This window comes from Hemiscyllium ocellatum, chromosome 23 (assembly GCF_020745735.1).
Source record: "Hemiscyllium ocellatum isolate sHemOce1 chromosome 23, sHemOce1.pat.X.cur, whole genome shotgun sequence".
Lineage (NCBI taxonomy): Eukaryota > Metazoa > Chordata > Chondrichthyes > Orectolobiformes > Hemiscylliidae > Hemiscyllium > Hemiscyllium ocellatum.
Genome location: NC_083423.1, coordinates 43,655,719 through 43,670,728, shown reverse-complemented (window position 1 = coordinate 43,670,728; position 15,010 = coordinate 43,655,719). Strand labels below are relative to the sequence as shown.

At 39.5% G+C, this 15,010-nt stretch overlaps 1 protein-coding gene across 2 annotated transcripts; it reads right to left on the bottom strand.

Annotated features, from left to right (window-relative positions):
- Window positions 1–7,579: 7,579 nt before the first annotated feature.
- tprkb (Tp53rk binding protein) lies at window positions 7,580–14,967 on the bottom strand. 2 transcript variants are annotated; one of them, XM_060843192.1, is made up of 5 exons: window positions 14,888–14,967; window positions 12,425–12,590; window positions 10,723–10,845; window positions 8,505–8,681; window positions 7,580–7,930 (listed from the first exon to the last, which is right to left on the bottom strand). In XM_060843192.1, the coding sequence occupies exons 2-5, from the start codon at window positions 12,563–12,565 to the stop codon at window positions 7,844–7,846; spliced, it is 528 nt and encodes a 175-aa protein (XP_060699175.1). In that variant the 5' UTR covers window positions 12,566–12,590; window positions 14,888–14,967; the 3' UTR covers window positions 7,580–7,843. The 2 variants fall into 2 exon arrangements, with proteins under 2 accessions (XP_060699175.1, XP_060699174.1); XM_060843191.1 differs by lacking the exon at window positions 14,888–14,967 and adding an exon at window positions 14,810–14,829.
- Between the last annotated feature and the right edge of the window lie 43 nt (window positions 14,968–15,010).

Sequence of the window (15,010 nt, the reverse complement as noted above, 5' to 3'; positions counted from 1 at the left end):
GGTCACCACGGCCCAGGCAATGAGAGAGGGCGAGACAGATAGTTATTCACGGTAACCTCAGCTGGGGCAGGATTGAACACCTACTGCTACATTACAAACCAACTGTCCAGCCAACTGAGCTAGCAAACTCAACAATTGATCATTCTTTGGAGCTGGATGTTTGGGGGACAAATGCCAACAAACACAAGATAGAAGTGCTTTAAATAGAAACATGGGATTTATATTAACTTCACTAGAATGTTCAGTTAAGGTCTTAACAAGATGGCAGATCCAAAGGACTATACCTCTCACAAAGCAACCCATCCTCAAAGCTCTGCTGAAATGACAGCCAAGATTATAGGAGAGCTTTTCCAATCTGACAAATTACACATTCCCAGCCAATAATTTTCCACTCAATAAATTAGATCGAAGAGGAAATTTCCGATAAATAGATTTTCTTTATAAATCATCAGTATTGGGAACACGGACCTCAGCTAGAGTATTATATTCAATTCTGGACATCAGGCCTGTCCACCTTGGTCCTCCATTCCCCTCACCAAGACCTGTCAACCTGACCTCGGTGAGTCCCAGGACTTGTCCTTCAGTCTGATCCTGTTGCTTGCCATATTTCTCCAGGACTGTTGCAATCCCAGTAGTGACCACTGCTCTTGATGGCACCGCTGCAACAAGAGAGTTGATTGGCTGGTATCCCTGAAAGGTATCATGATGGAAACATCAACGGCCCCCAAAAACAGTCCCAAGAGCCAAGAGGAGGTGACTTACGCCTGAGCTTTCCCCTGGGTCAGGGACCTCACCCCCAGTTAAATATTCAGCTCCATGAGTCATGGATGCAGAGATTGACAGGATATTATCAAAGGAGAGAAACACTAATCATAAGGAGAGATACATATAACTGAACTGCTCTACCAAGAGCAGAGAAGATTAGGATCATGATAACAGCGGTGCTCAGAACCAGTAGGGGGCTTTGATAGGTCATTTGAGAAATTGGCAAAACCAATGAATGTAAGGAACTTTTCTATGAATGCAGGAAGATGTAAGATCTTCCCAGAGTTGTGGAAGCTGATTCAATAATCATGTTCAAAAGGAGAGTGGATTTTCCATTGAAGAACAGAAGTTGGTGGGGTTATGGGGAAAGAGAAGGGCAGTGAGACTTTTCCAAAGAATCATCACAGCCAATTGTCTCTTTCTATCCTTAATAATGCTATGAAATCCTGGGCTGTGATTTGAACTGAGAACTTTCTGGTGTGAAACCAAGCATTCTACCAGGCAGAGGCTGGCTAGCTGGATGGCAAGAGTTACCTGACCCACACCAGCTCATGACTCTCCTCTGCCACCCGACCACATAGAGATGGTGCACTAGCAGAGGGAGTCATGCCATGACTTGCAACGTTATGGAACAAACCATTGACATTCTGAGACAATGAGTTGAAAATATAATACGAACGATGGATTCCCAGCCTAGATCATGCATGTGATTTACTTTTCTACACAACAACAGATCTTTGGGCTAGGCTTTGGGAACAAACCATTGTTATCACTTTGAAGGATATCCCTTGTCTACTGGCAAAACATTATATGCTTCCTCCTCTGATGCTGCTGGATCAAAGTGCTAGGGCTAAGTCATAAAATGTAGGAGCCCCCTTTTGTTCCATTTACAATCTTATTCCTTTCCTCAAACACAGTTAGTTCTGGTGGTCACAGAGTATATCTTTTGTTTAACACAATCTATCTTTAAGAAATGTAAGCTCATTGTAATTGGTGCTAGCTGGTAGCCAGCCAGTAGTGCATTTTACTGGTTCGTCTTTGCTGCAGGGTAACCAGACACACTGATCCCCACATGTGCCACTTTTGGGTTCATGTAGGTTTCTCCAACAATATCAACTGGATCAGAGAATCTGAAATGTGGATAATAGCACCACCTACTGCAAAAATCAAGCATTACAAGATTCAAAAGCTGAACAGAATTTGGAAAAGAATGACACCAAAAAAATGTCTGGAGCAAGTTAGACTGATATGTGTGACTGTGTCAAAAGGAGAGAACTATTCAACATGTTATGTGATATTGTGAATGGTGTCTGATGGCTGTTTAGGGCACTACGGATAAAGTTAATGCTTTGAACACGATCACATTCTAGTCTCAAATTGTGCTGAAAATTCCTCTACCTCTAAGTCAGCAGTGACTTATTTGCTCAATTGTTGCACAAATTAATTTGTGTAATATTTACCATTTATCAGCACAAGTGGACCAGATTTTACATTGCAATTTCTTTTGCAGTGGAAGCATTGCTACAGCCAACTTTGGGTGTATTCACTTCACTTATGCAGTCGTAACGCCCCTCCATAATACCAATACAAATTGCATGTTCTTGATGGTTGTTGGTCTGCCTAAAAAAAAGTCTAGTTCAGTGAGCTCAAGAAGAAAATTGACTCTCATATTCCTCCATGACAGGTGCTTGGTCAAAATTTCCAACAAAATTGCCAACTCGTCAGGACAAATTCAGTGTAAACAATCATTACACTCCAAGCTGTGAGGTGCAAACTGATTATAAATCCCCGAGGTGAAAGGAAATATATTTCTGTATTATAAATAATTACATTTATTTGATTTGTTTATGTACATTATATTTGTATTGGAAAGAACTCCAGCTGAGTTATAAAATGACCGGCAAATATTTTTAAAATAATTATTTAACAATAACATCCATGCTTCTCTACATAAATTCTGATTGTGATGATTTGCTAATTATTTTCTACTAAGATGTCTGTTTACAGTTTCAACAGTGAAGAAGCAGCACTTGTCATTCAGTACACTGACAGCTACCAAGGTGAGTTTTTTAGTTGACATTTGCTTCAATCAGGGAGTCTGATAGTACATGGTGCCCTCCAGAAGGCATCTGTGGTGTTTGGGAACAAGCAAATGCAAAGTTTCTCATATGATCAGGTTTAGTCAGAAGTCACATGATACCAGGTTATAGTCCAGCAAGTTTCTTTGAAATCACATGCTTTCAGAGCACTGCTCCTTCATCAGGTGGGGTGACTTCAAAACCAGATTTAAGAATGGAGACATGGAGACACACAGAGTACAAGAAAAGAAATACGAATTAAATTTAAATCATCCATAGGATGACAAATAAAGGTTATGAAAGAAAGATGGGATTTAGAGATAAAATGGGCCTGTAAAGTTAAAAGAAAATTCCAACACCACTCAAAATTTGAAGGAATGAGATTCAATGACTATGAGTTGTGTTGACAATGATTCTGACGCATTCTACCATTAAAACTTCAGTTAGACCAGAATAAGTTAGCCCTAATTTTCTTTTTCTGGTATATTTCATTGTTATCTCCTGGGTAAGTATCAAAATAACCCAGGCTTCCCCATACTTCTTTGCTCAGTATATAAGTGACACAGCAATACTATGAGACTCGGAGAGGAACCGAGTAAACCAGGCCACAATTGCTGCATTTCCTGGACTGTGCAGTCTAATTTACTTAGACATAACTGCAAGTGTTGTTAGGTCATTACACATGGAGAAAATGATACAAAATTCCCAAAGAAGGAGCATGTTGGTATAAGTGGGAATACACTTGAAATCCAATTCTTGATCTTCAAGAGGATCTTTGTCAGGTTTTGAGCTGATATGATTAACACTGTGATGCAGAAGTAAACATTCCTGCACTTTTGACACCCAGAATTAGTAGCCCCTGTGTAGGTCACACACGATAAGTATGTTGTTTTATGAATATCCTTAAAAGTTAAAGTTTTGTTCATTAATGTGACAATTCACTTTTCCACAAAAGGTATTCTTCGATTTTTAATGCTGACAATTTAGCCATCAATCAGTTTTACGCTATGAATTTGTACTGCACTGTGATACCCAAATTTACATCGAGCCTTTAGGGGTTGTTTTGAAATCAAATCCCGGAGATGGAAGGATGCCGTAGTAACCCACTATATCACTTAGTACCTCTGAAATGATCTTTCACTTCCAATATTTCATTCAGAACACAACCAGCTTAAGATGAAGGAGCGGCGCTCCGAAAGCCAGTGCTTCCAATTAAACCTGTTGGACTATAACCTGGTGTTGTGTGATTTTTAACTTAATACCAAAAATGTTACTGAATTGTTTTCATAACATCATTATATTCATTTAGCTCATGCCAGACAGAGCATAAACTATGTCATAGTTTCCGTCAGACATTTACTTAAAATTGTTCTGAAATCTTAGAATGAAGTGCTTTACAAGAATGTCCCATTTTGTCTGTAGTATGTCCTGTGCATTGGAAATGATCTCTTTGGCTAGGCATTGAAGCACAGACATCCTTATTAAAAGAAAGATTTAGTATAATTGAAAATGCAAATTTCAGAGGTGCTTAAAATAAACGGCCTATATTTGTTGAAGAATACATGGACAAAATGAGAAAATATTTTTGATGTAATACTCACATGGAATACTGTGATTGTAAAGGATATGTATGTGTTTACAATGGGGTGTTGTAGAAAGTAATGTTTGTGAAAGGGTTAATGCTGAAAACTGCATGAAGCTCCGCACAGTCTGTCATATGGAATGGAGTAGAGAAAAGCAAAACAAAGGAGACAGGCCTACCATCTGTGTCTTCTCATAGTCTTTGTGACAACAAGGTAACTTGTTCCTGATTGTTGTAATGTTTAAGGCATAAGCCTCTTCTTATTGGACTACCTAGGAGTTTTCCTCTCTGATAGCAGACCTATGAAAGCAGAGCCTAAAAGGAGGATGGTGGCAGCAAATCCACCTTTTTGTGACCATGCGTGCAGCTATGGCTCAGTTACATGGTTCTCAGCAGCTCTGCAGCCACACAGCTTACAGGGAACATTGTTCTGCTGGTACACTGGCCACTGGAGAACTGCGAAAACAGTTCTAATGGGGAAATGCTTTTCAGACATCCAGACACAATGTCCAGTGATGCCTGTGATAGGCATCTGAAGATTTAGTTTAATCACACCATTACATGAAAAGTTTGTTTAGCTTAGATGGCTAGGATGTAGTTCAGGGTACCCAGATTGCAGGTTAGATTTCACTTCTACCGAAGGTAGATTTGGGACTTTCCTCCTTGCTGTGCTCCTGAGAGTGGAAGGCAAGGATAAACAGAAATTTCCAAGAGAACTACTCAGGATGAAGCAGCAACAGTGAATGAGCTAAAGGCCTGCTTTTAGACAGAGCATGTAGTTTGTATTGATTTCTATATTTAGCTGTTTAGCATCACGTTCATGGCTTCAGTGGGAGGACTGTCAAACAAATGCTAACATCCTGCTTGAACACACTTCTACAAGCACTCTGACACTGGGCATTGCCTGAAAAGCATTTCCCCATTAGAACTTGTTTTTTTAGTATTTCTCCAATGGCCAGTATACCAGCAGGACAATGCTCCCTCTAAGCTGTGTGGCTTCAGAGCTGCTGGAAAACTCCATGCATGTCAACTGAAGTGCTGACAAAGGGCTTCCTAGGAACTGCTGCAGTACCCAGAACCTGAAGGTCCACACAGCGGAAAAGAAACTTGCAGAAGAGGTCAAAGAAAATGATATAAAGACACTCTATAGCTCTTCCTGAAGCATGGTAGCATTGACATTAATAACTGGGAGGAGATTGTTATCAATCAAAATGGCATGGTCTATTAATCTGCGTTGTGCTGAGTCCAAATGCTATAACAATGCTGAGCAGTGACAGGGGATGAAGGGAAATGAACTAAACCCTACACCCAGATCCCACTACCTTTTGGGATGCACTGATTCATACAGTCAAATATCATTGGATTGCTTTGGTCAGTCACAGGAAGACCCACTACACAGACTCATAGCCCTGAGTAGATGTCATCCTCAAACTGAGGAATGGTCAACAAGGATTTATATACTATTAACATCAAACAAAGTATTTTGCCTTTAGTTGTTTGATGCAACTTCTAGGCTAACACAGAGCAGGTAATACTATCACAGCATTATCCACTGAGACAGTACAAAGAAATGTTACATTGTTGATTTAAATGTTACTAAGTGGATGATAAGATTTTAGTATGGGTATACAAATGTTCTGTCTTTTTCAATCTTGGTGTCTTTCATCTTTTTCTAAAGGGAATCTCATTCATCCCATTTATTTTTCCATGCGAACTTTTGATCTTGATTTTGCAGTTGTCAGGACAGAAGAATGGTCAGCATTTCCCAAATTACACAGTGACACTGACAGCACTGTCTGGCATCTATATATGCCAGCTAACATTCGCTGTCAGTGACATTGAGGTGTACTACTGAGGACTGCACAGTTGGATATCTATGAAATCATTTTAATTGACACAGATTTCCACTTTTACACTGCGATACTTGTAAAAACCCACAAAAAGCTTCTGTCATGTTTTATGAGCTGTAGCTAGATTTTTTAAACAGTACCAGACTTTAAATTACAACTCTGACCTTATAAAACTACTGTAGTTTTTAATTTGTAGGATGATTATATTTCTCCATTGTGATTAAAAAAAACACTTTTTTAAATTCAATATTTAAAAGGTTGCTTGTTTTATTTCAGCTGCTGGCTTAATCACAGCTTGCTTGATTTTTTTTCTGAACTCTGCGGAATTCCCTAGCACTAATACTCGAATCAATGAATGTTGAGAACAGTGCAATCCCTGCCAGATTGCAGGATATCTGTGGGACAACTTCCTTCAGGGGTTTGTAGCAAGCAAAATAAAGGGGTCATCATCTCTCTGATCCCCTTCCTTTGCCTCAATTCATTGTCACAATTTCCTCCATCCACACACTGTTCCTTGAATTCAACCCTATCCTTCACTCTCACCCCATGGCTCTGATTGTTTTCCTCTCTCCCTCCTGCAGACCTTTATTCCCATCTTTCACCTTCTCCAGCACACTGTTACAGTCATACAGCAGAGAAACAAACTCTTCAATCCAACCAGTTTATGTCAATTATAATTCCAAACTAAACTAGTCCTACTTGCCTGCTCCTGGTCCATATCCCTCCAAACCTCTCCTATTGATTACCTACCCAAGTGTCTTTTAGATGTTGTAATTGTACCCACATCCACCACTTCCTTTGGAAGTTCATTCCACAAGCGAACCAGTGTAAAAACTTTGCCCCTTGTGTGTTTATTTAACTCTATCTCCTCTCACTTAAAAAAAAAATGCCATCTAGTCTTGAAACCTGAGGGAAAAGACACGCACAATTATATATAAAACATCAGATTAAATAGTTACTTGCCAGAATGAGCCAGTAGCTGGTAGCATGCCATTTAAATAGCTGCCAGTATTAGTTAAGGGAGGTTCGCAGCATTAATTGGGAAAGGATAAAACTGCTGATGGCACTAAAATGACTGGGCATGGATGAGAAGGTTTGGAGTTCTAGATTCCAGGCAAGAGGAAGTCAAGTCCAGTATTGGTTACTGGATAGACTGGAGATAATGATGAGTAATAGCATTAATTCTGTTGGAGACCGGCAACAGAATATAATTAATTTAATTTTTAAAAGTGTACTGGTCAATCACTGTTGTCACACAGGAGTAAAACAAACAGCAAAGGAAGTGTACATCGACAAGAAATACAGACATTTCCAAGATCTTTATTCTAGCATAGGCAATGGCTTCCAAAGTCAGCATTTATTATTTAATCATACAGTCGACCTTGAGACCACACTGGTGGGCGTTCTGGATGGATTGCAGTGGTTAATGAAGAAGAGGACCTTGATTTCTGGTTCAATTGTAGATAAAATTGGAGGCAATGCTCGCAGCTCATACACTGCTGCTCTTTTGTTTCACTTCAGAAGAAACATAGTTGAAGAATTAATTTAAAGTAACAGGGTTTCTTCTGTCAAAGAATATCTTTTATTGCCATCCGACAAACAATGGCATCCAACAAATTGCCAACTTTTTCCTCAGGAGGAGACACTTTGTAAATCTGTGTAAAGTAAAACATTTTGATTTTAGTTCATTTGGAATGACAGTAAGGCATTTCTTCCTCTCAAATAAACATGTATTATCCTGCAAAGGATTAAAGGTGTGAAGAGGAATCAACCTGTTCAGGACTGAACAAAGAGATCCTAATGAAGGTGAAGAAAACATTATCCAACTATGCTAGAACACTTTTGTGTCAATGATTCAGCTGCAATCATTTTTGGATACCATTACGTCAATATGAATACGTATGCATCTTAATAGGAACATCAGTGGTGTCAATGAAAATATTAATCTGAAAAGCAGCACAGGCGTAAAGAAAATGGATTGAATGGTTCAGCACATCAGCCATTGTTTTTGTGCAACTAGTTATAATTTTCTGATACAAAGTTTCATTGACCTGTAATTGTTACCTTACAAAATACTTATTGCAGCAAATCATAATTTACCCCCAATGATAGTGATATCAAATGATAAGTCAAAACTGCATGAAATGAAAATGGTGATTTGGATGCAGACTTTAAGAAAACCAACTTAATTTTAAATCCTGTAATGAAGATGTCACGTTACTCACAAACCTTTTTAATTTTGGTCATATCTGCCATTGTTGAGAGATCCTGGACATGAATTTGTTGCCCGTCCACTTGCCTTATAACACCTTCCAAATCAGATTTTTTCTCTCCATCATCCACCAGAACAATGAGAACAGCCGAGTCACTATCTGAAATTCCAAATTTTCTGAATGCATCTGAAATCTTCAGAAAAATAACTAATGAAATTGTGACTTTTTAACCGTCAACATCCTCTCTGAAGAACAGCATTGAGTACAGGTGTTGGGTGGTCATATCGTGGCTGTACAGGACATTGGTTAGGCCACTTTTGGAATATTGTGTGCAATTCTGGTCTCTGTCCTATTGTGAGGATGTGTGAAACTTGAAACGGTTCAGAAACGTTTTACAAGGATGTTGCCAGGGTTGAAGGATTTGAGCTCGAGGGAGAAGCTGAATAGGTTAGGGTTATTTTCCCTGGAGCATCGGAGGCTGAGGGGTAACCTTATAGGGATTTATAAAATCACGAGAGATGTGGATAGGATAAATAAACAAGGTCTTTTCCCAGCAGTCGGGGAGTCTGAAACTAGAGGGCATAAGTTTAGGGTGAGGGGGGAAAAGATTTAAAAGGAACATCAGGGGTAACATTTTCATGCAAAAGGTGATATGTGTATGAAATGAGCTGTCAGAGGAGTGGTGGAGGCTGGTAAAATTACAACATTTAAGACACATCTGGATGGATATATGAATAAGAAGGGTTTAGAGGAATATGGGCCAAATGCAGGCAAATGGAAGTAGATTAATATAGGATATCTGGTCAGCAAGAACAAGTGGACCAAAGAGTCTGTTTCAGTGCTGTACACCTCTATGACTCTAAGAAATGTTCAAGAATCATGTTTTAAAGAAAAGCAAAATTAAAAGAAAGACACTAGTGACAGAAGTGAAAGAAGAGTTGAACGTGCCACCACTCTGAAATGTTGGATAAATAAAGTGTGGCTGTTAAGCATTTCATATTCTCCTTCCAAATGGTGTCTGAAAACCACACAACTGCTGGGAATAATTCTATCATTCTAATTATGAGAGGCCAGCAAAAGATGTTAAAGAGCGTATATTCTTGAAGATACAGGAGGATTGCATAATGTTCAGCACCACTTGCAACTCCTTAGATACTGCAGCAGTCCACATCCAGGTACAGGCTAACAAGTAGAAAGTAACATTCACACCATACATAAGAAACAACTGTTTCTTATTGGGGGTGACCTAACCCATGACCCATTGACATTTAATGGCATTAGCATTAATAAATCCCTCACCAACGTCATCCTGGGAGTTACCATTGAATAGAAACTGAACTGGATTAACCAAACAAATACAGTGGCTACAAGAGCACATCAGAGGCTATAAATACTGCAGTGAATAACTCACCTCGGGACTCCCAAAAGCCTGTCCACGACCTGGAAGGCACAAGTCTGAAGTGTGATGGACTGCTCCCCATTTACCTCAACCACACTCAAGAAGCTTGAAACCATCCAGAACAAAAGTAGCCCCATTGACTGCTCATGAGAGTGGTGCCATTCATTCTACTACTGATGCCCTCTATACACTGCTGTTACTATCTAAAAAACGCACTACAGAAATTTGTCAAAGCCACAGACAGCACCTTCAAAACTCAAACACTTCCATCTATAAAATGACAAAAAGCAGCAGATACATCGGAACACCACCACCTGCAAGTTTTTCTTGAGGTAATTCACCATCTGAACTTGGAAAAGCATCACGTCCCCTCACTGTTATTGGGACAAAATCCTGGAACTCCATCCCCTATGACATGTTGGGTCTATCTGTAGGAAGCTCACTACCACCTTCTCAAGGGCAAGTAGGGACAGATAATAAACGCTGACCCAGTCAGCAAGACCCATGTCCTATGAGTGAATAAAGAAATTACAAGCAAAATTTTGAATAGTTGAGCCAGATTTTATAGCTCTTTTTTCTACTCCTGTTGCCATGTGTATAATTCAGAAAAAAAATTCATTTTTAATTTAAAAAAAACATTCTATTAGTGAGTGACACTAATGGCTGATTCCTGCATGGCCACCGTACTTCCCACTTCGAGATACCAGTTTATAACTGTGAGGTTCAACTCTATGTAGTTCTATAACTGCAGTATTCTGAACACGAAGAGAAATGCAAAGCAGCACAAATGCATCTGATAAAGTGTACAAGTTATTACACCAAAATCAAGCCTTACATTATTTGTTGGAGAGAGATTAAATATGATTTCAGAATAAAGGCCTCTTGTCTTCATTTTGGCCAGTTTGTGTAAATGAACAGCTTTGTTGACAGCCAGAAGTATCTGAAATGGATCAACTATCTGAAAGAGAAGAGGTAAAGACTGTGTGCAGTTTATACAAAAGCATGTATTGCATTGGCAGCTCCATGTAAACTGGCAGTTTTATATAGTTTTCTTAATGATAACAGAGCAGGTCAGGAGCATTTTACAAACAAGTTCCCCCAAATGAAAATCACAACTTACAATATTGTAGAATATCTTTTGAAATCAGCTCGACAATTTATATTTTCACATTCTATTTTACATTAGACACTGATAATGCAGTGATTTTACAAAAGGAACTCAACTCTTGCAATTATATGTACAGTTGATTAGAAACTGCTACAAGTGCAGCATTTCCGTTTAAGTTCTCTGCACAACAGCAGGCCCTACCCACATCACTATGACTTTCTCCATAGATAGAGGCAGGGAAGCAGGCCCAGAATCTACCCCTACCCTGAACAGAGGTCAAATTAGTATTAACACCAATCTGATCCACATGAGCTGTCCAGCAAATGAGCTAACCATGCCAGATATTCAGAGTTGCAGTGGAATGTACACTTTGACATGCAAGCTGCATTCTGAAGCTATCGCAATGATGGGAGAGGCTCCAATCTCTTGTCATCAGATAGCGGATCAGGGGACTTACCCTCGCGACACCTGAATTTGGTGTACGTTGGAAGGATTTACAAGCTAATTCTTAACCTGTACACTTATGTTATGTATGTACCTTCCTTCCCTGTAAAATTCTGAAGTAGAATGGGTACCTGGAGCTTTTGGTTTAGAGCTGAAAATGTGTTGCTGGAAAAGTGCAGCAGGTCAGGCAGCATCCAAGGAGCAGGAGAATCGACGTTTCGGGCATGAAGATGGGCTCATGCCCGAAACATCAATTCTCCTGGTCCTTGGATGCTGCCTGACCTGCTGCGCTTTTCCAGCAACACATTTTCAGCTCGGATCTCCAGCATCTGCAGTCCTCACTTTCTCCTAGTTCGCTTTTGGTTTAGAAGCAGGCATGCTAATCAGTTGTCCAACTGCTCTATTTAACATCTGAAAAACAACTTGAAGGTTGCTTCCAATCTAGTTCAACCCTGACCCAGATTATTTAATATAAAGCCAATGCTCCTGTAGCTAGATTGGGCACGACTCCGAGAAAAATTACAACAACCAAAACAGCCAAACATTCATCCATGTAAATTTGTATAGGCCTTTGGGGGAAAATAAAAGTGACCCTCAGGCTAATGTTTTTTCTGTTTACCCTATAGCCACTGAAGACAGCATGAAAATGCATTCATTACATCAGCAACAGTTGGCCAGTGACTGAATGTGGAAACTTCCTGATGGAAAATAGATCAAGCAACCTTGCAATGCATTACTCACTAACCCAAAGGTGACAGTATAACAAACTTGTAAGAAAATTACATAAAACTGGAAACTACACTTTGTTAAACAAAATAACAAGAATCTATCAAATATATTGGTTACTCTGCTCATCGGTTTCTCTCTTGCTCACAGATGTATCACCTTCTTTCCTCAGAAGAAATCTAATCTTCATGCCTGCAGGATTCCCTTTATGTACATATTAAAAACAAAATCACAGCAATAATTAGATTATCATTCTCACCATGGATGCATTTATCAATGCTCCATCTATGGTTCCTTCCATAGCTTTCTTTCGAAGTTCAGCAGCATTTTTAACATCTTTAAACAACAGAAGTGTCACAGTGCATCCTGGAAAGAGCTCGAGCTCATGTATCATAATCATCTTGTTCGCCTGATGATCAGCATACCTGAAGTGACAGGGTGACAAAGTGACTGATTAACAAAACTCTTGCTAAGAAAAGAAATAGACTGTGCAGTTAGGTTCCATGATTACAAAGTAAAATTCTTCCTTGAAAAATATTGTATGGTTCATGCCAAGATCAACACAAAACCAACTAGTAATGGAAAAAAAAGTTAAAATGGAAACACCAAGAATTCATTCACTTACTGGTTATATACTATTTCAGGAAAATAATTTACTTTATTTTCCAAAAGCGACATACTGCAGACACTAGAGATCTGTTTTTATTTCATGTTTCTCACATCGTAGTATTTTGCTTTTATATAAATAGAAAATGCTGGAGAAATGCAAGAGGTCTGGAAAAACCTCTTCTTCAGAACTGTATGGTTATGTTGAATTTGAAACATTAGTTCTGTTTCTCTCTCCATAGGTACTGCTGAACCCGCTAAGTTTCACAGTTTGCCCGAAACAAGTAAAAAATGAACATAAAAACAGACTTACTGCATTAATGGTGAAATTTATGAACTAACATTTTGTTCATCCACAATATTTCTGAACTACATTCTCCTCAATGCTCCTCAACAGGAGAAAAGGGCAATATTCAATAAAGAAGAAAAATGTAAATGTCCTTCATTGATTATCAATAATAGTAATTTCAGCATTATTTTCCAGGTACTTAAATTCCTCATGTGACTTGCCTTGAGAACTATTTTCACAAACACTATCCTCTACAACCTTTTAGAGTCAGAGAGATGTTCAGCACGGAAACAGACACTTCCGTCCAACTCGTCCATGCCAACCAGACATCCCAACCTACTTATCATCACCCGGCCCATATCCTCCAAACCCTTCCTATAAATATACCCATCCAAATGCCTTTTAAATGTTGCAATTATACCAGCTTCCACCACTTCCTCTGGCAGCTCATTCTAAACATGAACTACCCTATGCCCCTTAGGTCTTTTTTATATCTGTCCCTTCTCAACCTAAACCCTCTAGTTGTGGTCTCCCCCATCCCAGGGAAAATGCCTTGTTTATTTACCCTCTCCATATCTTTTGCGATTTTATAAACCTCTGTCAGCCTCCGAAGCTCTAGGGAAAACAGCCTCAGTCTATTTAATATCTCCCTGTAGCTCAAATCCTCCAAACCCAGCAATATCCTTGTAAATCTTTTCTGAACCCTTTCAAGTTTCACAATATCCTTACAACAGAATTGCACGCAATATTCCAAAAGTGGCCTAACCAACATCCTGTACAGCCGCAACATGACCTTCTATACTCAATACTCTGACCAATAAAGGAAAGCACACCAAACATCATCGTCACTATCCTATCTACCTGCAACTCTACTTTCAAGGAGCTATGTACCTGCACTCCAAGGTGTCTTTGTTCAGCAACACTCCCTTGGACCTTACCATTAAGTGTTTTAACACCTTAATTTTTGGAACATTTGAGATCTTTTAAATACCTACAGTACGGTAATAAATATTCACTAAGCAAAGCATCACTGGTAATTAACAGCACTGAGAGATCACAACTTGGAAGCTCATATCATGCTTATATAATTTACTTGCTTCTTGCTTCACACCTACCACAGCAACTGGCTTGAGAATCACAGTGCCATTTCAGAAATGGAATTCAGCCACAGTCTGCTTGTTAGACAACTAACTGAACGGTAGCCCTGGCTGGGTAGTAAGGGCGTTATCTCAAAATTAAATGGTTATGTCCGGGTCAGTAATTTGATTTCCTGATGAAGGGCTTTTGCCCGAAGCGTCGATTTTCCTGCTTTTCGGATGCTGCCTGACCTGCTGTGTTTTTCCAGCAACACTCTAATCTTGACTGAGAAGTCAATAATAGTCTGCGGTTCAAACATCCCTCATATCGTACAATCAGCAACATAATGATTAACTAATATAAATTTTGGAGAGAGACGGATCAAAATAACCGACCAGGAAGGTGACAGCAGCAGATGGAGGATAAACAATCAGTTGCAGAGTGAGAGCCTAGAGTGTCCCTGGGCACTAAAGCGAAAGCAAAAAGTTGCGGTTGCTGGAAATCTGAAATTTGACCAAAAAATTGCTGGTAAACTTTGCAATGGGCTGCATCGTTGGGGAGAAAACGATAAGTTAATGTTTCGAGTCCAGATTGATTTTTATTCATAATAATAATTTCCATAGATGCTGCCAGACTGGCTGCGCTTCTGCTTCTTTTTGTCTCAGCACCTACATTGCTTTTAATCACATTGCGACCACAGAGAGTAAAGAATGAAACCAAGTCTCCATCATTAGGTGCAGCACAACTCACCACTGGAACAGCTCCGACAGGCGAATCCCGCCCCCGGAAACCGGAAATCCCGACAAAGGTTCCGCCCCAGAAACAGCGACCTCCTCCATCCCCAACCATGTCTAGCCCCGCCCACTATTATGT